Genomic DNA, 23,805 nt, shown 5'->3' with positions numbered 1-23,805 from the left:
CACAAAATGGCTACGAAATTCATTTTTCTGCCACACATTCTTAAAATTTGCACTAAAGTATTCGTTCATTCATTCTAAATAGTTCAATCAATTGAACCCTTGAAAATCACAATGTGAGATCTAACAATTCATTCAATGTCGTTCAGTTTGTAATTAAGTTTCGTACGAGGAGGTGTTGCCGCGTGTCGTGGTCGTTTAATTAACGACAAGTGCGTAAAACTAATAATGTCTTCTAGGACAGGAAATTTTAAAAATCCATTCCAACGACCATGGATGACGGAGACCGGCGCAGCGGCCGCGGCAGGAGGCCCAGGGTCTGTGGGACTCAAAGGAGTTGTTGCCGGTGGAATAACTGGTGGCATTGAAATTTGTATAACATTCCCCACCGAATATGTGAAAACACAACTCCAGTTAGACGAAAAAGGTCAGTTTATATTCCAAATTATTTTCTAATTGGACTTTCATTCATAATAATCGAGTATCTTATCATGGCTATCACTAATAAACGATCTCTACAAATTGAGAGAGAAAAAACATATTATTTTAATAACTAAACAGCGTATATTGCGTCATTCCACAATATGTAATGAAGGAAATAATCTGTAGCACGTGTTAAACTGCTTCTAAACAGTTGATAAAATTTCCAATTAGAATCATATTGCAAGAAATCGGTTACGAGGTCCGTTTTATAATATAAGAGTAACACACACATAAAGAAGTCTGTATTTTAAATAACAAACTTATGGACTTTGTACGACTGTATCGTTTTATTAACACTAAAGATAATTTGACATAAGATGTAAAAAAAACTATTTGTTATTTCAATACTGATTTGCATTTTAGCTATAATTTATATAATATGACCTTTTTGAATATTTTAAAATAATATTATTATAAAAAAATCTCTAGGTAACTTAAAATATTATTCCATGTTAATTTTTACTTAACCTTTGCTGTTATTTAAATAACTTAGTGTTTTTTATTATTTTATATGTTAAATAATGTATAAGATTACTTTTTGTATGAGATAATGAATCTTTCACTGTATACTTGCAGACATTTTTAATTTTTTTGTGATCATTTAATTCTCCTCTGTTGTGAAAGATGTCAATAAAAGAAATAATCCTAATTACATGTCATTACAAAGTTAACTTTTTATAATTTTAAATTTAAACCTTATTGTTATAGGAACTGAATTGATTTTTGATTGGTTTAATTCTATGGAATTGTTAGATAATCAGTAATTACTTATGTATTAGTGCTGTGAGAATATTAAATAATATTTCTTTAAAAACTTTGTCATACTTTTGTACTTTTAATTAAAATTTTCTATTAAGTGTTATTCTTTTAATTTTATTATGATCTACAGTCATAGCACAGAGGCACAAAGTGTGACTGTATAACCGACTGGTTGTAGGTCCAATGACCACTCGAGGAGATGAAATATTTATTTATATTTAGGCAAAGCACAATGTTGAGGCAAAGCACACTCAACACGCAATGCCTCCAGAATTCGGCAGAAAGTGGGGAACAGAGTGTTACACTAGGTTCCCTCTGTCTATCCTGCTGTATGCGGGATACAGTGTGAAGCTGATTGTCATAAATTCAACAGTTGCTCTTGATATCTTCCTGCATATTCTGCCATTTCATGCATTTTAGTGGGATATGTAGAGAGAATTTAGAATTAAAACAATTCTTTTCTATCCCATTGTTAACTGCCTAGATTTAATATAAGTTAGTCCAATATAGAATTTAATTCTCTTGACAGTTTACTAGTAGACAACTCTACTTTTTATATTTTTTCATATCTTTTTATGTAATTATTTTAAAGATATTATATTTAAAATAAATAAATATATTATTAAAATTCAAAATTATCCCATACTCACTAAATTCAACCTTGAATATGTTTCTTGTGCGTTAACACTGACATCATAAAGATTGCACCATCTGCTATCAACAGTTGGCTTTATCAAATTGTCATATTAAAAGATATCATTAATTTTAAATGTAAAGTTGTTTTTATCAACAAAAAGATACAAAAATAAATATTGTATTTGTGGAAACATTGTCATATTCAAATTCAAATTCAAATAAAAATATTCGTAAATGTGAAAAATAATCTTTATTATAAACCCACTGGCCTAGTAACTGAAACAAGCTGGTGAAGCCTTCTGGTGTATTTTAAAAAACCTGATTGTATTTCTTCTGTGTTTTGTGTGTTCTTTCTATGGCAGTAATATTTTTATTCCAAACTTACGCATCTTTTGCTTTTATTAAAAAGAACTTGATTATAGCCTATCCAAGTCATTGGATGAAGAAAACCAGAACTGAAATATCCTACTAAGTTAAGGAAATAAAATCAATTCACGCCGTATTCCGCACATTTCAGAGTAAGCATAGGAAATGTAGGCACTCCGTTCCCCACGTAGTGTCCAATTTTCAAGATATTGTATGTGAAGTGGCGGAGCTAAACACCCCATTTTGGTAACAAAGCAAGGAAATGAAAATAACCAATCCCTGAATAGGAATCGAACTCCTTAACTGTATGTCATTCCAAATTAGAAAAAAATATTCTTACATAAATTATATTAATATTTTTTCTCACATACTTTCAGTTACGAAATAGTTAAAACTAAAAAAGAATCTGGACTTTGCCTCTCAATATATTTTCCTAATCGATGTATTTACGTTTGTGATACGAAAATAGAATTATAGCCTACTTTACTATCTGAGAAACATCAGTAACTGGGATTCTATATAGAAATAGATATATCGATTTATATTTTACAATATTTATATTATATATTAACATAATTATGATAATGTATATGTAGGTATATAATGCATTTCGAATGGTCGAAAGACATATTATACGTAGTGATTAATCTCTTAAATATCTTATTGATGTGATGATGAACGAAAAATACCCAGTAATTTAGATAATTTCAAATTTAAGTATAGACAGTGGAGAGGTAGAGGTCTCTGTCTGTAGAAAAGAGTGTTAATCAATATATTACGTATATAACAATATTTCACGATACAAATTTGAACAAATAAATCAGCTTCACGCTGTATCCCGCACACACCAGGTGAGGCAGAAGGAACCTAGTGTTAAAAAACTCGGTTACCCACTTTCTGCTGAATTCTGGAGACATTACGTGTTGATTGGCAGGCAGGCACTCAACGCCGCGCTTTTGAATGGATCACGCAATGAAGGCACATTTGGATGGATTAATCAATAATTAGTAGTAATTAGTATAAATAATCTATATATATAAAAGGACTTGTCCTCACTGACTGAGGTAAGACACACGCACAACCGTAACCGCTAATGGTAGAACCGTGAAATTTGGACAGATGTTTACTTTCGTATTCTGGACATCCACTAAGAAGGGATTTTGAAAAATTTTAACCCTAAAGGGGTGAAATAGGGGTTGAAAGTTTGTATGGAAAAAAAATTAAATCGGCACCGATTCTTATAAAATTTGAAATTCAGACTCTTAAAAGCATTTAATTGAACACGTGTTTCATGGTTTTCTAGAATTCTCCCCCTAAGGGTGCAAATAAGGGGTTGAAAGTTTGTATGGAAAAATCTTTAAATCGCCACCGATTTTTATAAAATTTGAAATTGAGACTTAAAAATATTTCATTGAACACATGTTTCATGGTTTATTAGAATTCACCCCTAAGGGTCTAAATAAGCAGGCGTAGCTGCGCGCGCCCACTAGTATATAATAAATAAGTGAACATATATGAGTATGTCATAGAGAAAAAAAACATTACAAACTTGTATTTCTAGTTCCTTTTATATAAAATGTGCGTGTACGTTCACAAAATTAAATTTGTCACCTTTTATAAGTTACACCTTACCCCTTATCTATTACCTCTATTACCCCTTGATCTAGAATCCAGAAATTGGTACGGAACCTTGGTGCCCGACTCCCACTTATTTATTTTTATTAGCTATGTTAATACTAATTGGATCCAGCCTAATTAACGAATATCAATCATTACTTAAATGATTTATATTTTTTTTTGTCACATCTCGTTACTGTCATATTAAAGTGACATATTTGTTAATAAACACATATGGACCGTTTAATTTGAAAGTGGTGTAAGTCCATTTTTGAGAAAAATGAGCTATCACGTAATTCATGCTTAATTTAATGTAATTTTTTTATATATAACTAGTCCGTGTTTAATTTCTCAAAAAAAACTCACATTTTGAACAAATTAAAATCGGTCGGTAAATGAAATTGCATAATCATCGACATACTAACCTTTAATTTTCTCGAAACAAAAGAAAATGGACTTACACCACTCTCAAAATAAACGGTCCATATATCTACTTGTTTGACATAAACAAAGAACAACAATTCTTATATCTAGATTGTTTATCTTCTAACAGTATGCCATCAAAGATAAAGTTAAAAAAATAATTTGATCATAATATTTTTCTGCCTATTTGGTGAATGGCATGAATTATTTTTGGAAAAATATGTAAAATAGGATTTGAACTTATCAACGAATGTACATTCATATATTTCTATTAATACACTTATCAGAATATAAGACACAAAGTAGAAATAATTTAGTTAATAAATAAAAAACTATTAAAACTATTAAAAAAATAAATAGAAAACTATTAAAAACCGGCAGAAAGTGGGAAACGGAGTGTCTTAGCACTTGGTTCCCTCTGCCTACCCTGCTGTGTGCGGGATACAACGTGAAGCTAATTTTAATTTTTATTTTTTCTATTAAAAACGTCAAAAACAGCGAATACTAGTATAATATTATTGTGTAACCAAAGTCTATAAGTATTACATATAACTATAAAGTATGACGTATAAATGTATCAAAAATAACTGTTTTGATGTCATTGTAATATGTCTTGTAATATATTATTATATGAAATATATTTGTATAAAAATTTTTTCTTATTTAGATGATATATATAAATCTACTTGTTTTCGGCCTTTCCTGTTTTTATGTTTAAGTTTCTTTCTTTTTTGCTTAAATGGGTATTTCCAAAATTCCTCTTACTCCCTACACTCCATAAAGACTTTATGGTCTACATGACAAAATTATATTATACAGACACGATATTCATAACTAGTATTCTAATATAACTTCGCTGAATAAAAATTTAATCCACTTATAAAAGACTGTCGACCTCAGATCAAAAGCACTTGACCTAGAATGTAAACTCTACCGAAATATATATGAATATTATACAGTCTATTACGTAAACATATTCACTTATAAATAAAAATAGTTATTTGTAAAAAAGTTAGATTAATTATTATAGGAAAAATTCTGGAGTGCCTTAACACTGTGTTCAAGTGTTCCCTCTGCCTACCCTACTATGTGCGGGATACCGCGTGAAGCTAAAAGACCATTTATATTTATTTGAGTAATTCAAGGGTACCTACTAATATTATTTCCTATAACAACAACTCGAAGGTTAGCGACGGCTGACATAGTCGTTGCAACACACTTGTTTTATATTCAGGCTAAAGACAATTTAGACATCGTCGCTCGTTATATTATTAGGTAAAGTTAGTTTATTAACAGAAGAATTAAAGGTTTATTTTAAACTACGATGTTTAACTCCGTGAGAGAGCACCGAATCTTTAAAATGAGCATGAAATGGAGAAAATGGTGTCTTAACTCTAAATTAACTCTCTCTCTAAATGCACGAGACATTATATAGGTATCAAAATTCACTGTTGAACTTGTAATATATATACTATAGGCCATAGTAGCCTGGTAACACAAGGGTGCGGATTATATACGCGATAGTTCTACGTTCGATTCCCACTTAAAGAAGTAAAATATTTAATAGTTTAATTTCCTCGCTCTGGTAACGAGGCAAACTTCTACGTTGTGTTCTGCCACTCTATACGCCTTAGAATTCGGTTGAAAGTTGGGTATCGAAGTGTCTTAATAGAACGGAGTGTGTTAACACTAGGTTCCCAGGTTCCCTCTGCATACCGTGATATGTGCGGGGATGCTTTCGTTATATCGAAGAAAATCAATAAATAATTATTATTTTATATTTTATTTACTTATATATTATTTTCTATTATAATTTCAGGTGGCACTAAGAAATACACGGGAATATTTGATTGTGTAAAGAAAACTGTCAAAGGTCATGGCGTTCTCGGTCTTTACAGAGGGCTCAGTGTGCTGCTTTACGGATCTATACCTAAATCGGCTGTACGGTATGTTATTCCCAATTTCGTCTTCAATACTTTAAATCAGCTTCACGCTGTATCCCGCATTGGAAACACGCAGTGCCTCGCAAAATTCGGCGGAAAGTGGGGAACGAAGTGTCTTTGAAATAGATTCCCTCTGCCTATCCTGCAATGTGCTCGAATACAAGTGTGAATCTGAAAAAATCTATTTTTTTTAATATTTTAATTCTGTTACGAAAAGTTCATATAGATCTCCAATTCATGACAATCACGAATGATTAATAACTTAGATAACTTCAGTTCACAGTGTCATATTGATATCATTCGACTCAATGACATATCGGTCACTAGCCTATTTAATATTTACATTATATAATAGAAAAGGAAAAGAAAAGAAAAGAATATGAGGGGGTAGGGGGGATGAGGGTATGACTGTAAAGCGACGGTTGTGGGCTCGATCCCCACTCACGGTAATGAATTATTTGATATTTTTATTTCTTCACTCTGGTGTCGAGGCAAGGAGAGTTCGTCATTTAACACGCAATGCCTCCATTCCATTCCCTCCTCCATTCCCTCTGCCTAACCTGCCATTTGCCCGCACAAACTGCTATAAAAAAAGTATCTTAGAGAAAACTAATGAAAATCATTAATTTGGCAATAATCGTCATCGTCTATAGCTAGATGAGTTTTAATTCGCATATTTACGGAGATATCAAACATTTTAGACAAACATTGACAATTAGACAATATCTAATTTTAAAAACCTTAGTTTTTTTGATAAGACACTCCGTTCCCTTCTTTCATAGGCATTGGGTGTTAAGTGGTCAAACTCAACCACGCTTTGCTTGGTTACCAGCGCGAAGAAATGAAAATTTCCCCGACTGGGAACCCACAACCGCCGTGACTATGTCTCTGCACCACGACGGTCTCATAGCCTCTAACATACTTATGACTTGAAACGTGTGTGTATATCTATATATATAAAATCGAAAGGTCACTCACTCATCACGAAATCTCAGAAACTACAAGTGCTAGGAATCTCAAATTTTGCATAGGAGTTACTTATGGGACGTAGGTGCTCGCTAAGACGGGAATTTGCAATATTCGATTTCTAAGGAGTTGTTTTTAGGGTCGAAAGTTTGTATGAAACTTCGTTACTATAGATGCTAGGAGTCTCAAATTTGGCATAGACGTCACTAAGACGTACTCATGGAGACAGAAATTAATAATAACATAGTTCACGCGGGTGAAACCGCGAGCGGGCCGCTAGTATATCTATATTTTTTCCCCCAAAAGATACGGTGATTTGGAATACGTCAATGTTCTTGTTTTGGTTGGCTTTAGTGTATTGATTAGGGAAACCACTCAGTTCAGTTCAGTTTCAGGTCAGTATATACATATATATATATGACCAAATCTTACATGTATGTATGTCCTTCAGTTGTTACTATGCTTTTCTGGCCTAGTTACGGATTGTCCTAATTTTGTCTGTGTAAATATAATATTATTTTTACTGACACTTGATGGACGAAAGTTGGTCTTTGACTCCAATGTTAAAGAATATCTCACTGTTACCAATATTTTTAGTATGAAGCCATAAATAAATGAAAACCTTAAATCAGCTTCACGCTGTATCCCGCATGCAGCAGGATATGCAGAGGGAACCTAGTTTTAAGATATTCCATTCACCAAAGTGAGGTACAAAAATTTTATATTTTGGCCTGAGACATAAATTTAAATTCCCTATGAGTTAACCTAGCGAGGACCAGTTAAACTTATTTAAATAATGTCATTTTCCGAAAAAATATTTACTGGAAACAAAAATTTGGAGTCACCTTAGCTGATGTCATCTGCGGAGTCATGTACTGGCTAGTATGTCACGGTGAAGATGAAGAAGAATGTGCTCAGGTGGTTTTGGCACGTCGAACGAATCAGTGATGAAACAATAGCGGTGGCAATTTTAAAATTTATAATTTTGTTATTTCGAAAAGTAATATTTAATGTGCTTATTGAAATCGTAACAAAATTCGTTGCATGATTGAAAAATAAAGGCAACAACTTTAATAGGCCAGGCATAGCTGCTCTAGTTGTTTATTGTCTTTCGGTTATACCCAAAATAAGGAAAACTATGTATTTACCTTGTAATATCCCTTGCGCTATTCCTTATAGTACTTGATTAAATTAAAAATATTGTTTTGCACATGCTCCTCCTATAAATAATTAGTCCTGCTATAAATATATTTACAAAAAAAAAATGATTATACGTATAATTTATTACTATTACAGTGTTTGTTGAGTTACATTAATATAAAACCATTAAAAATTTATAAAGCTTATTCGAAGGGGTGGATTTGGGTATAATATGGTCCTAAACATTGAGTTGCCGATATTTTGATGGCTTATTGGCTCTGATGATGCTCACTGTGAAAACTGCAATTAAATCCGTTAAGCCGTTTCTGAGATTAGTGTGAACAAACGCATAGACAAACAGACAAACATTTTAAAAACCATTTTTTTTGGTTCTATTACGTAATTAAATGCCATATTTTTTTTCTTATATATCTCCCATGTACATTGTACATATATCGATCCGTTGCAATTTCACTTTAAGTATTAGACTGGGATCCGGCCGTTGAATCCTGCATATACGAGTTTTCTTAATTAAACCTATATTAATGAATAATACATGATTAGTAGAACAGATTACACCTGAGTTGCCTGGAAGAATCCTGCCGCAATCACCTTTAATTACATTTTTTCGTAACTCGTTTTTGGAGAAAATTGCACCAATACGTTTTTTATATGAATCGCACATCATTTGAAAAATAATCCCATAAGGAATTGGAAAATTAAGGGTTGCCAGCTCTCAGTCTGCCGCAAGTCTAGGGTTGCCTGGTTTAAACATGTCACTAAATGTTAATAATTTGCACTCATGTGTTTTTTTAATGAATTATATATCAAATTAAAGCTTATTTTTTTCTGAACACTATAAAACAGGGTTGCCTGGAAAATTCCTGCCGCAAACAGGGGTTGCCAGCGTTTGAAATATTTTATTCCGGTTCCGTTTGACTATGAGAATAGACGATGAAATGCGCAGTCTGCCTTATGTTTTAAAGTAAAATATTATATAATAGAAGGTCAATCTTAAAATCAATGTTTATTCTAATTGTTCAACTGTTAAATGATGATTTTAATCATATTAAGTACACGCAGAAAACTATTTAAAGATGAAATCATTCTTATTTTTCAAGTAAAATAATAATCCATAATATTGAGTCTTCGCAAAATTTATTTTATAAATAATAATATTTAGTTAAATAAAAGGGTTATTTAAAACAACTAAATTATCTAATTAAGTAAATGTTTACAAATATCGATCTACTATAAGGTATTAATTACAACATGTTTCCTTAATATAATGAGAGGTGACAATTATCGCGGATATTTTTTTTATTAATTAAGAAAATGTGGAAAATTACATTTCAATAAACAATCTTTCTCTCTCTCTTCGCCCTCTGCTTGTTTGATTTAACAACGCCGTCCGTATCCGTAGAAAGAACTATGGCGCCCATCTTTTTGGTACGAATATTTACGTTTTTGCAAAGTAAATGAAAACTATTCAACTAATAAAAACTATTAAAAAATATAGATAAAAAAATGTCGCTAGCAAGAACTTCTCCGTCTATGCTGATAGTTTTTAAGGTATTTAGGTCTGAAAGAATTGTTCTTATAATTATAATAAAGCGTAATCACTCACTAACGTCCCTAACTTAGTATAATCAAAACTGAGGCAATTCCCACGGCCACAATTGTCTACATTTTATTAAACTATATAATATTAAATATTAAAGTATACTTACGTTTTGCATTAGAAAATAATTAAAAAATACTTCTTTATATTTTTGTTTTAAAACAATGAACTTTTTGTAATACTGTAAATGATAACTGTGCATTGTGTCACTATTTAAAAAAATGTCACTGTATTTAAAATCCATTTTTTGGCGAAACAATAACATAATTTTACACTTTTGGAGAGATTCCTTGTTAAATTCTATCACATTTTCACTCCTGCCGCACAAAAAACACATCTTCATTTTTGTCAAGTAAAAACGTCTTTACTCCAAAACGAAAGGTAAGTAACTAAGTAATATGCTCAAAAACAACTCATTTGGCCATCTGCACTTTCATTGCATTTAGAAACAATACATCTTCGAAAATAATTTTATTGCATTTGGTTTGCTTTGTATCGCGCCGCAAAATGTTTATCTATAGTAAAAAATAGCCAACTAATTGATATTTGCCGACTCTTGGTCATAAACCGTAAATAGCGTTTATTAGTCGGCATTACTGTCGGATTTTCTTCGATTTTATTTTGCTAACTTAGTTTTGTTTATTATAATTCTATTATATATATTTCTTTCCTATGCAAATTATTAAAAACTGCGTGAGAAAAAAAAATTGCGGCAAGCCTTGTCAAATCAAACAAGTAGAGGACGAAGAGAGAGAGTTCATTGAAATGTATTTTTCAATATAATTAATAAAAAAAATATCCGCAATAATGGTCACCCTTCATTATATTAAGGGAACATGATGTATATGTATATATATTAATAGTTTATAGTAGATCAATATTTGTAAAAATTTATTTAACTAGATAATTTAATTGTTTCAAAATGATAATTTAAATTAATAAATAAATATTAGTATTTAGAAAATAGATTTTGCAAAGACTCAATATTATAGATTCATTATTTTACTTTAAAAATAAGGATGATTTCTTCTGCCCCATGATCTTTAAATAGTTTTCTGCGTGTACTTAATATGATTAAAATCATCATTTAACAGGTGAACAATTAGAATAAACATTGATTTTAAGATTGACCTTCTATTATGTAATATTTTACTTTAAAACATAAGGCAGACCGCGCATTTCATCGTCTATTCTCATAGTCAAACGGAACCGGAATAAAATATTTCAAACGCTGGCAACCCCTGTTTGCGGCAGGAATTTTCCAGGCAACCTTGTTTTATAGTGTTCAGAAAAAAATAAGCTTTAATTTGATATATAATTCATTAAAAAAACACATGAGTGCAAATTATTAACATTTAGTGACATGTTTAAACCAGGCAACCCCAGACTTGCGGCAGACTGAGAGCTGGCAACCCTTAATTTTCCAATTCCTTATGGGATTATCTTTCAAATGATGTGCGATTCATATAAAAAACGTATTGGTGCAATTTTCTCCAAAAACGAGTTACGAAAAAATGTAATTAAAGGTGATTGCGGCAGGATTCTTCCAGGCAACCCAGGTGTAATCTGTTCTACTAATCATGTATTATTCATTAATATAGGTTTAATTAAGAAAACTGGTATATGCAGGATTCAACGGCCGGATCCCAGGGTATATAGATTATCACAAAATTGCAATCAGATAAAACTCGAACGATAACGATAATCTTTCTCTCTCTCTCTCTCTCGACTCTTATGTAAATAAATCGTTAGTGTTTAAATGGACTAATATATTGAGGCCAGTCGGGGCGCAGGGGCACAAAGTGTGACTGTAAAACTGACTGGTTGTGGGTTCGACCCTACTCGAGGAGATGAAATATTTATATTTCCAATTCTTCGCTCTGGTGTCGAGGCAAACCACGGCGTTGAGTTCTGCCACGCAATGCCTCCAGAATTGGGTAGGAAGTGGGGAACGAGGTGTCTTAACAAGAGGGAACCTAATGTTAAGACATTCCGTCTTAACATTAGGTTCCCCTCTACCCTTTTGTGTTCGGGATACAGCGTGAAGCTGATTTTTTTTAATATATATATTTATCATAATTATAGGAACATTTTTAATGTGTTTATACTATAGTAGTCAAACAAACTTCAATAAGTACTTTTACGTCTATATCCACCTCAAAGGCCGGCAACGCACCTGTAGCTCCTCTGGTGCTGCACGGGGTCGTGGGCGGCGGTGATCATCATCAGGTGACCCGAACGCTCGTTTGCCTTGTCCTTTTTCAATAAAAAAATAAACATAAACATATCATGAGCTCGACTGACACAATCTCAATTATTTTGATTTCTGCATTACAGATTCTAGGACACGATAGACGAAATGAAATCTAAGTTATAATTATATTTGTTGGTTTTTTCTACTTTACCTACGAAATGTGGGAAAAGCGTAAAATAAAAAGAAATAAGGTTATTAGTATATTCTTTTTGTATTATACATTGGATCGACTGACGTTTTTATCGCTGTAATCACTGATAACTTCATTGTCTAATAATACTAAGTAAATAAATGTTGAAGTAGAAATTAAACAAAACATTTATTGGACATGTCTTATCCATCACTTATAAATAATAGTAATTGCGTTTAAAAAAATTGGCCTTTTTTATTAAATTTTATATTTTAATTTCTTCGCTCTGGTGTCGAGGCTAACGGCGGCATTGTGTTCCGCCACTCAGCACGCAATGCCTCCAGAATTCGGAAAGTGGGGAACGGAGTGTCTAAACACTAGGTTTCCTCTGCCTACCGTGCTGTGTGCCTTCCAGTGTGAAGCTGATTTTTTTTATTTGCTTCATATACAAAAATATGTATTACTTTTAGTTTTGGTGTATTTGAACAAGCAAAATTATACATGGTGAACGAAAATGGAACATTGTCAAACACAGGGAAGTTAGCTTGCGGGTTGGCCGCGGGCGTGGCCGAAGCTATATTCGCAGTAACCCCCATGGAAACCGTTAAAGTGAAGTTTATTAACGACATGAGGATGGAGAAACCAAGGTTCAGGGGTTTCTTCCATGGTGTCAGAACTATTGTTAGGGAGGAAGGTGAGATTTAGATCATTTCTACAGTTATATTGCCAATCATATTATACTCGTCCATCAATAATATTTTGGTACTATCGATTTGGTATTATTGATAATATATGGTTATTAAATTAGATTAGATTTAATCTCTGATGTCGGGACAAAGCGCGGCCTTGAGTACTGGCACTCAATTAGAATTAGATGCTGCCTCCAGAATTAGATGAAAATAAAGTGGGGAGCTGATTGTCTTAAGAGGGTTATGCCCTAGGTTAGGCTCCCGATTTTGGCGAGACGTCTTGATTATTAGCCCAAAATTTAAATATCCACTAGACTCCAGACACTAAGAATTCTTTTTTAATTAAGTTAGTAACAATTCCAGAGATAAAAATCCCATTTTTCCCTGAGACAAAATCTGGCAACTCGGGATATAGCGTATCGGGATATATAGTACATAACTGGCTTATCAAATATATGATTTGATTAAATAGGAAAGTATTTAAATATGTATATAATTATATATATAATTTACTTTAGATTAACAAAACGTTTCTAATCAATTTCAGGTGTCGGCGGAGTATACAAGGGTGTGACCGCCACAATAATGAAGCAGGGTAGCAACCAAGCTATCCGTTTCTTCGTAATGGAGTCCCTCAGGGATTGGTACAAGGGTGGGGATAGGGACAAACATGTGCCCAAATATATTGTGGGATTATTCGGAGGTGTTGCTGGTAAGAAAATCTATACTAATGTTTTTAAGTTTGTTTGGTTGCACGCGCTAATCTCAAAAAATAATGTATTAGTTTTTCCGTATATCCCCCACAGAACAGGGTGGGCAGTACCTGGGAACCTTTCGAAATATTGTGCGTTGAGTGGCGAAATTCAACGCCGCCTTTTGCCATATTACCAGAGCAAAGAAATGAAATTAATAAATAATTCCCTCGAGTGTGTCAAACACACAATCGTCGCGGTTACAGTCACACGCTTGTACCGCTGTGCTACAACGGCCTTTTTTCCTATTTTATTGATTAAAAAAATTAAATCCATTCATTTAACTCAAAGGTGCCGCATCTGTCTTCGGCAACACACCAATAGACGTCGTAAAAACAAGAATGCAAGGTCTAGAAGCTTCCAAATACAAGAACACGTGGGACTGCTTCATAAAAACGTGGAAGGCTGAAGGTCCACTAGCATTTTACAAAGGTACTGTGCCAAGATTGAGTAGAGTCGTATTCGATGTAGCCATTACATTCACTATTTACGATAGTATTATGGATGTCTTCAATTATGTATGGAAGTAAGTGCAAGATGGCGTCGAAACAAGATGGCGGTTCTGTCAAAATGGCTGCGTTTTTTAAATTTGTGGTGTAGAATTAGAACTATTGTTCTCTTTCTATCATTTCTGATTGAAGGTAGTAATGTACTATTCAATTTATATGACATAAATTTTCATCAGCTGTTTCTAGTGTACTCGAATTAATTTATATGTTATTTACTTTGTCTTACGTGATAAATATTTTATAGCTTCGTTCTCAAGTCTGAGATTTATCTTGAGAGCTATCTTGAGATTGCGTTGTAATTTGTGAATGAAATGGGATCTCAAGACCGATCTCACAGTTGAGAGCGATTTATAAATGCGATAAGCTCGTTTTGAATGAACAATACTTTTTTATAGATTCTTTTATCATTGTAGTGAATAGAAAATGGCTGCGGTCTTGTTTCGAGTTTTGTACTATTATTGTAATAAGAAATGCTATTTTCCTATAAAAATAGAATGAAGGAATTTTGATGTCGTTTTTAGGTGTGTACTTTCTCTTTTTGTCCATCGCCAGTCACTGATTGACAAATTATATTGCTATTTAAATTTTTTACAATATGTACAGAATTTATTTAATATTGTTTTTATACTTTGACGTAATATTGTAATAAATGGCCTAACATTGCCATATAAAAAAAAGATATTGTTTTATATTATCTTGGAAACTTTAAAAGACGTTGGTTGAATTACATGTTGATTCTTTTATCAATAAAATAGAATTTTTTGTTAAAATATGTTTATATATTATAAAAATATTAACTTTTCTACAGTAGTAGCGTATTATACAAACTTGGGTGATATGTTAAAACAAAAAATATTTTTATAGTGATATGTTTATATTTTATTGCTTTTTCTTGTCGCAGGGTCTTTTTTTGTATGTGATTTTTATTATTATTCTTTAGAATATTAGCTTTTTAATAGTTATGTATTCTTGACTCCGAATTATTTAATTGTTTCACGGTTTGGGCAACAAAAAATATGTTGCCAGATGTAGATTACATCTCATCATCATTGGATGAAAAAACAACAAAGGATTGGATAAAAAATATTACAAAAAACATACCGATCAACGAAATAAAAACATGAATATCATTACATACCTGGTGTAAATTACAATGTTACTAATATTTTACCATATTTCCATCTGGCAACATTCAGTCATTAAAGACCAAATTATTTATTTTTAAAAATAATTTCTATATTAAATCACCTTATTTTTCCTTCTTACTTTTTGTACAAGATTTTCAGCTTTTGTTTTTGAGCTAAACAACTAATAGCATTTAATATAATACTGTTTTACACGTTTATTTATCTTATTTATAAAGGATTTGGCAAAATTTATTATTTATATTTGAATTATGTTGTTATTGCTTTTTTAATAATATTATATGATTATAATATAATGCTTAATATTATAATAATTGGAGGTCTTTTCTGTGAATTATGTTTATTATGATATATTGTATACCTCTAAACATATTTTTTGTACTTCTGATACATTGATATGACAATTTAATTTGTAATGAGTCTTAGAAATGTTTCAAAAAATATAACTGACTTTTTAGAATCGCAGGTTCGATTTTGTGTTTAAATTATAAAAAAAATACAAATGAAAAAATAGTTGTCGATAAACGAAACGTATTTCTAATATTCAGTACATTAAATGATGCATTTTATTATTGACATTCTAATTCAATATTTTTTTAATAGTACAAAAATCTCTCAATATGTCTTATTATTTTATTTGTTATAAATCCTTATTTTATATTTTCTCTGCTATGCTGCTGCTAGCTCGATTTGCTGAGGAAGAGAGGAGACAAACACCGCTACTCCTAATATCCCCTCTCCCCAATAAAAGTGTTCAGCTTCGTCTGTCAACATGCATTGTCTCAAAAATTAGACAATGCGTTGAGAATGCAGTGCCTTAACACTAAGTTCCCAGGTTCTCTCTGCCTACCCTGCAATATGAGATACAATGGGAACTAAAAAAAATAAACAATGTTTTTTATGTACATATGGATTTATTTTATATATCATTTAATTATATTTAATGTATTGAGAGATTTTTCTGGACATTCCGAATATAATTTTGTATTTTTTTTTCTATTATCTGTTGATTTTTATATTATTTATTTAATGTTTTCACTTAAATAAAATTATGGCGATTAAGTGGTTTGTTTTTTTAATAGTCTACTTTCCCACTGAATCCAATCCAAATCAATTGAATTTATAAATAACCCATTAACAATAAAATAGGCAAGAAAAAAAAGTTGCGTGTTGAGTGGCGGAACTCAACGCCGCGCTTTGCCTCGACACCAGAGCGGTGATATGAATATATAAGCTTAAATAAATCATTTCCTCAAGTGATGATTGAACGCACAACCAGACGCGAGTCACACTTTTGGCCTTTTCCCTTCTTTATATTTTTAACATTTATAAAAATAAAATAAAGACGTCACCTCAAAAATCCGACAGAAAATGGAGAACAGTGTCTTAACACTTTCTTCCCTCCTTTCCCTCTACCTATCCCGCTATATACGAGATACAGTTTTAATTTTATTAAAATTTTACTTAAGAACGGGGATATAAAATGAAATATTAACTCAAAACAAACATTCTTTATTATCACAGTTTTGAATAAGTCTAAAAGCACCATGAATAAATTTACGACCCAAATTCATAATAGTACAATACAAAATTACAGATTTTTTTTTATTTCGTTACATACTAATAAAAATATTTTTTTAAATTTAAATGTAACATAAAATACAAAAAAAAACCACCGTAACAAGTGCTTTCATTTTATTATCACGAATAACACCTACCTAGTTACCGTAAAAGATATTTTATTATACCATCACGAACTACAATATACTTACGTAAGTTGTAATTTTCTTTAAAAAAACTCATATAATATAATTATCTACACATAAATACGCAAATAGAGCAAGTATTGGATCAGCGTGCGACTATAAACACGAAAGGTTGTGGGTTCGATTCCCACCCGAGGAAATTTAATAATTTATATTTTAATTTTTGACTGCGGTGTTGAGTTCCGCCGCTCAACACGTAATGTCTCCAGAATTCGGCGAAACGTAGGGGGGCTCTGTTGCATGCGGGATACGTGAAGCTGAAAAAAATTACGTAAATATAACTACAAAGAAAATGCTGCTTATTTTTTTTACCTTCTATATTAAAATTTTAATAAGGATAATAAGTTAGTTTCTCCATTCCCCTTCCCGGAACACAGCGATGGTTTATATTGAAGCTTTCAATTATGGCCATTTCTTCATCATTTAATTCAAAATCAAATAAATTTATATTTTCTTCTATACGAGATTTGGTAAACGACTTTGGTAGCACTGGTATGCCGCGTTGAGTCTAAAACAATGGGAATAAAGAAATTAAGAATGAACTTCCGTACTTTTGCGCATATTTCGTTCGTGAGGAAAATAATAAAAAGTATAATAAATAAATCTTAAAATAAAATTTGCGCAGCTATCTTAGCTTACTTAATAAATATACATATTCAACTAAAAAACCCACGGCACTTGAAATTTCAAAAAGAAAACAAACAACCAACAAAAGAAAGGTTAATCTTCAAATGGCTGAACATTTTAGAATTGAATTATAGTTAGGAATACTGTCGTTTAGATCATCTTTCAAAGAAAAAACATTAATCAAAATCTGTTCATCCGTTTGTGAGCTATGGCGCCACAAACAAACAAGCAGACACATACATAAGGGCACGTCAATTATAGCGTTTCTCTATTTTTATAGAAAATTTTAAAAAAATGTATACTCACCATATATCGTAAAGCAATTTGTGCTTTACTTTTACTATATTTTTCAGCTATTTTAGTTAATTTTGGATCAGTTTTAATAACATCTTTCCCAATAAATTCTGGTCTAGCCTCAGATAGGAGACCTAATGGGGTATACGCTACTGGTATTATAGATCTTTCTTTACAAAATTCAACTAAATTATGTTGAGTAAGCGTTGGATTTATCTAAAAAAATAAATATTTTTTTCTTAAAAAAAATACAAATTCTCTTAAAATCCAATTATTATTGTATTAAAATTAATGAATAAAATAAATAATAATTACCTCAATTTGGTTAACAACAGGTTTGATATTAGCATGTTTCAATAACCTCTCTAATTGTTCTTCATTAAAATTAGACACACCAATGGACTTCACCAAACCGAGCTTCACAGTCTGTTCCATACCTCTCCATGTTTCTAAATAATCTATAGCCATATCTTCACCTTTTGACTGTTGATAAGTTAAAAAATATAGATAAACCTTTTTTTGACAATCATTATATTGTTGGCGGACTTGATTATTTAGACAATTATTTAATTGTTTAATTAATTGTTATTGTAGTTATGAATTTGGTTAACACTTATTTATAATGGAGCTGGAGCAGGCAAGGCAAGTATTGATATATTGGAGAGGGTACCCTTAAGCCTACATCATGTCACTGCTCCATGCTCGACCTCATTTAGAATGTGGATAATATTAAGTTGTAACTTTTACAGTAACGTCTTTTAAAATATATTTCAGTTCTGATTTTTAACAATACTATATTTCGGCGGAAAAGTGGGGAACGGAAGTGTCGTAATGGGAACAGTTTCTTAAGGCGAAGTACCAGATTCCCTCTGTCTACTCAGCTATGTGCAGTATAAAAAAAATATTTAGACTAGTCATTTATGTAATGTAATTTATTCCCTCAAGTGTAGATTGAACACATAACCATCGTGTTTATAAGCAAACATTGATTTACTGCTTCACAATGCAATGCAAATGGCATCCAGAGTGAGGAACGGAGAGGAGTGAGTTAAAAAAAATATAATATTTCATTCCACCAAATAGGAATCAAATCCACAACGTTTACACGATAGTACCACGCTCCTGGCCTTAGGTCACAACGGCCTCAAATAAATTTAAGTTCGTATTATTCAAAAAAATATATATATTTTATAGGATTTTGCAGAACAAATTCTTATTATAATAAGATGTTAATCTTAAGTATAATATTTTTACTTACATTAACGGAAAGAGGCCAATGAACTAAATATAAATCTATATAGTCCAGTTGCATGTCTTGCAATGATTGTTTTAGAGCTGGTACAACATCTTGCTCAGCATGTTTGTCATTATAGAGCTAAAACGAAAATCAGCTTATACAACCCAACACACTTTCATTTTATAATAGTACTATAGAGAGAAGCATGAATAAAGATAATACTATAAATGAATAAAAATTTACATAATAGATACTATAAATTTGTTAGTATGCATTATAAGAAAAGAATAATTTAAACTTAAGTATGGTTGAGATAAGTAATGTAATTAATTACAAGATATATTCAGACTTAATTAAATAGTACAACACTTTAGGAACATTATATTAATTTATTATTAATTATTTATAATTAAAATAAATAAAGATATTTAATATTTTTTTAAATGTTCTAAATTTCCCTGTATTTTCATTTCTATAGGCTCTTAAGTCTAAATTTCTCTCTAAAGTTTGTCTGTCAGAAATTGCTATTAGCAATAAGACCACCCATTGCACACTGTAATTGTATTTTCCTTTGCATTTGCAAAGCTTTATAATTAGAAGATAATATATTTTATTAACATATACGTTACTCACCTTAGTTGTTATAAATAAATCTTCTCTTTTAACCAAACCTTCTTTTATTTTATTTGCAATTCCCTCTCCAACTTCTTTCTCATTTTTATACATAGTTGCAGTGTCTATATGTCTGTAGCCGGCTTCAATAGCCCATTCCACAGCTTGACGAAATTGCCATGGCTCTGATTTTCGCTATAATTTTAAAATAAAGAGTTTTACCCTCAAATATAACTTAACTACTATTTTTCCTTCAATATCTGAAATCCATATCTAGAAATTACCTAGACTCCAGATATTTATACGAAAAAAATAATAGTTTTACCCTCATATAAAAGTTACCTACTTAGGTATAATTTCGTCATCGATATCAGGGGATCTAGGTAATTTCTTTATTAATAAGAAACAAACGATAAAGTGTATGTAACATAACACAAGAATCATAAAAATATTAAAACAAAAAATATTAAACTTACCGCGTAAGTGCCCAGTCCAACAATAGGGATTTGGCACCCGTTATTAAAACTAACTTTAGGCACTTTTGCAAACATCTTCTCAAATATAATAAATTGTTATTTAAATATTATATTTCTTAATTGACAACGACTAAATTTTACAACTGATTTTGATTAATTAAACAAAATTATATACCTTTATATACATATACCTATACATTAAATTTCAATCAAGTAAATTAGTAGGTAATAGATATATAAATTAAGTAATTTAAAATAATTATGATAACGCGCGTGCGGTGTCACTATCTACAAAACTTCTTTAGAATAAAACTTTAACAATAAGTTAACCTATTAAAGTACAAAAACTTTTTATTGTAACTTAGTTGACCTTCAAAGTTCAAAGTTGTTTTTGTCAAATGAAAATGTAATTTTTTAACTGTAATTACGAGTTTATAATACATTTTTAGTAATTGCTTTTTATATTTTTTTATTATTTTAATTAAATTATTAAAGTATGATGATATGATGAAAACAAATAATACTACTAGAATATAATAATCTTAAAAGTTAGATTCCAGGGCGAAAATAAAAAAAATTGAATAACTGACATCTGTCATATAGTTTATATTTGTTTACATAATATTGCGATGTGGGCTCGTTTATATGTATAACCTTATAAAGTCTTAATTCCTTTTAATTTATTATTTAACGCTACAATGTCGACGTTAGAAATAAAAGATGAAGCATCCCAATCGATTTTAAATTTTTTAAAGGCTAATGTTCCCAGATCTGATGCACATAACATAGAAAATGAATTAAAAAAGGACTTTGTTTTTGCTAAAACAAGAAGCAAAGAACAAAAAGCAAAGAAACCAATTAAGAAAAAATCTAAAATACTAACTAGGAAGGAAAAAAAAGCTCTTGGATTTTTCGGCATACCTAGGAGCAGTGTACAGTATCGTGATATGTTGGCAGTGAATGCTATTTGGTCTGAATATATTACTGAAGTTCTTGAGTTAAATGCACCTGTTCCGAAATTTGGCAGTAAACATTGGGAGCAATTTACACAAACGTTATACAAAGCTGACTTTCATGGAAGTATGCTTCAAGTTGTGCGCTCAAAATGTCCTAGCTATGTAGGAAAAAAGGGAATTTGTATTATGGATACGAAAAATACTTTTAAAATCGTATCAATAAATAATGTAATTACTACTATTCCAAAACGTGAAAGTGTGTTTGAATTATATGTAAAGGACATAAAAATATGTATTTTAGGCAAATATATGTGCGCTAGACCTGCTGAACGTTCCACTAAGAAAGTAAAAAATTCTATACATCCTGATTTATAACAACAATATGTGATATAATAGAAATATGAATACAGAACATAATCAAGTTGTTTTTCTTTTATTACTATTTCTTAAGTCAATTAAATATTCTAGTTTATTGTTTGTATACTTAATATAATTTAATATATAAAATTTATTTTTTAATATTTATAAGAAGAGAACTAATTTTTTACTATTCGATTGATTCACTATGCATAGAAGTCATGCCTGGGCCCCGTGACACAAGGGAAGATGTCTTAAATGAAATGTTTTAATCTTTCAAAAGTTCATAAATGTTCATCTCCACATGTGATCTCTTCTCCTTAATAACATAAAATTTTACATGATTCTACTAGTGCAGCCCTAAAAGTTTGGTCTAAATAAGGAACAATAATAATTCTAAACAAGTTATAGAACTTGTTTAGAATGTGCCTCTTCACCACAAATGGCCTTGTCATTCACTGTTTAAACTTATTGTAAAATTATAAATAATTATATAAAATATAGTACACTATTACTTTGTAGCCTATGTGTTATTCCCATTTGTAAGCTATATGATATACTATATATACAGATTTTTTTTTATCAGCTTCACGCTGTATCCCGCACATAGCAGTGTAGGCAAAGGGAATCTAGTGTTAAGACTCTCCGTTCTCCATTTTCTGCCGAATTCTGGAGGCATTGCGTGTTGAGTGGCAGAACCCAATGCCCTGCTTTGCCTCGAGACGGATCGAACCCACAACCGTCGCGTTAGGGTCACATTCTTGTGTCGCTGCACCATGATGGCCTCTATTAAACAAATTTGCATGCAAGTGAAACAAACATTCATTCTCACAAGCTTACATTTCAATATTAATAAGATAGTAAGATTTTACTTTTATATTACTATGCTTATCATAAAATAATGACAATATTTAAAAAAAACTGATTTTTCTAGCAACAAAGTACTATTAATTCTAGTAAGATATTTTTAAATAATAATAGATAATTAAAATATTGTTTACTTATTTTAGTTACCTTTAGTCAGTAGAACAACCTACATACAACATTGTAATATGCAAACATTGAATATTAAAATATAAAATAACATGAAAGATATTGTGATATCACTATTTGTTTTTCTTCTCTATTATTACTGATTCATATGAAAGATATCATGATATCATTGCTTGTTTTTCTTCTATATGATTATTTGTATAGCATTAAAGTAAACAAAAGTACAAACATACATTTTATAAAATATACCTACACATACCTATATATATATGTAACTTTAATTTATTTTTCTATATCAAATTAAAACACAGCATCCAAGATATTGGAGGAAGGTCACGTAAAAAGCATAAGGACCCCCGGAAGGCATGCATGAAGAGGTTGATGACAGTTGACGAGGCGAAAGAGGTGTGTAGAGACCGTGGTGTTTGGAGCTCCCTTCTCTCTGATTGGATTTCTGTATGTGACCAATAACCACATTACGCTCCAAAGACAAATATATATCCATAACCTGAAAAGACTGTAAAAAAAAAATTGTTATACAAAACAAACTCGTCTACTCCCTGTCACAGTAGGTATAATCGCTGGTCACTGGTAAACTAAGATGGATGCGAAATTATTACTAATAAGAGAAAATAAAATAGGAATAGAGACATAGTTACTTGTATTTACTTATTTACGGGTTTCCTCCTCTATTTACCTAATTACCAGCTTCACGCTGGGTCCCGCACAGAGAAGGGTAGGCAGGGGAAACCTAGTGTTAAGACACTCCGTTCCCCACATGGCATTGGCATTGCGTGTTCAGTGGCTAACTCAACTCAACGCTTCGCCTCGACACCAGAGCGAAGAAATGGAAATATAAATTTAAATAAATATTTCACCTCCTCGAGTGGGGATCGAACCCACAACCAGTCGGTTTTGCAGTCACACTCTGTGCCCCTGCGCCACGACTGGCCTAATTATTTAAACATATTTTTTTGATTATAGCTCATGGAAACAAATATCCAGTATAATAATTACTTAGAGCAAATATAATTACCTAGGTACTGTATATAATATC

General features: G+C 31.2%; 3 protein-coding genes across 6 annotated transcripts; 2 read left to right on the top strand and 1 right to left on the bottom strand.

Annotated features, from left to right (window-relative positions):
• The first annotated feature begins 22 nt into the window (after nt 1–22).
• Nucleotides 23–16,492, top strand: sea (mitochondrial citrate transporter scheggia). Its single transcript, XM_085197664.1, has 5 exons — nt 23–424; nt 6,101–6,227; nt 12,806–13,029; nt 13,572–13,736; nt 14,068–16,492. Exons 1-5 carry the CDS (start codon nt 226–228, stop codon nt 14,304–14,306), a joined length of 954 nt encoding a protein of 317 aa, XP_085053790.1. The 5' UTR covers nt 23–225; the 3' UTR covers nt 14,307–16,492.
• Nucleotides 16,493–16,926: 434 nt separating this feature from the next.
• LOC146540352 (aldo-keto reductase AKR2E4-like) lies at nt 16,927–20,821 on the bottom strand. Of its 4 annotated transcripts, none has more exons than XM_085197677.1 (7): nt 20,618–20,821; nt 20,443–20,520; nt 19,988–20,161; nt 19,376–19,492; nt 18,433–18,600; nt 18,130–18,333; nt 16,927–17,704 (listed from the first exon to the last, which is right to left on the bottom strand). In XM_085197677.1, exons 1-7 carry the CDS (start codon nt 20,639–20,641, stop codon nt 17,525–17,527), a joined length of 945 nt encoding a protein of 314 aa, XP_085053803.1. In that variant the 5' UTR covers nt 20,642–20,821; the 3' UTR covers nt 16,927–17,524. The 4 variants fall into 4 exon arrangements, with proteins under 4 accessions (XP_085053803.1, XP_085053811.1, XP_085053819.1 ...); XM_085197685.1 differs by having other exon boundaries at nt 20,443–20,517; XM_085197693.1 differs by having other exon boundaries at nt 20,634–20,821.
• Nucleotides 20,822–21,048: 227 nt separating this feature from the next.
• Pop4 (ribonuclease P/MRP subunit POP4) lies at nt 21,049–21,822 on the top strand. Its single transcript, XM_085204514.1, has one exon. It carries the CDS (start codon nt 21,141–21,143, stop codon nt 21,771–21,773), a length of 633 nt encoding a protein of 210 aa, XP_085060640.1. The 5' UTR covers nt 21,049–21,140; the 3' UTR covers nt 21,774–21,822.
• The last annotated feature ends 1,983 nt before the right edge of the window (nt 21,823–23,805 follow it).

The sequence above is a fragment of the Heliconius melpomene genome, chromosome 2 (assembly GCF_056956725.1).
Source record: "Heliconius melpomene rosina isolate 202511_hmr_F chromosome 2, ASM5695672v1, whole genome shotgun sequence".
NCBI classification, from domain to species: Eukaryota; Metazoa; Arthropoda; class Insecta; order Lepidoptera; family Nymphalidae; genus Heliconius; species Heliconius melpomene.
The sequence above is the reverse complement of the archived record's forward strand: the minus strand, read 5'-3'. Positions and strand labels throughout refer to the sequence as shown.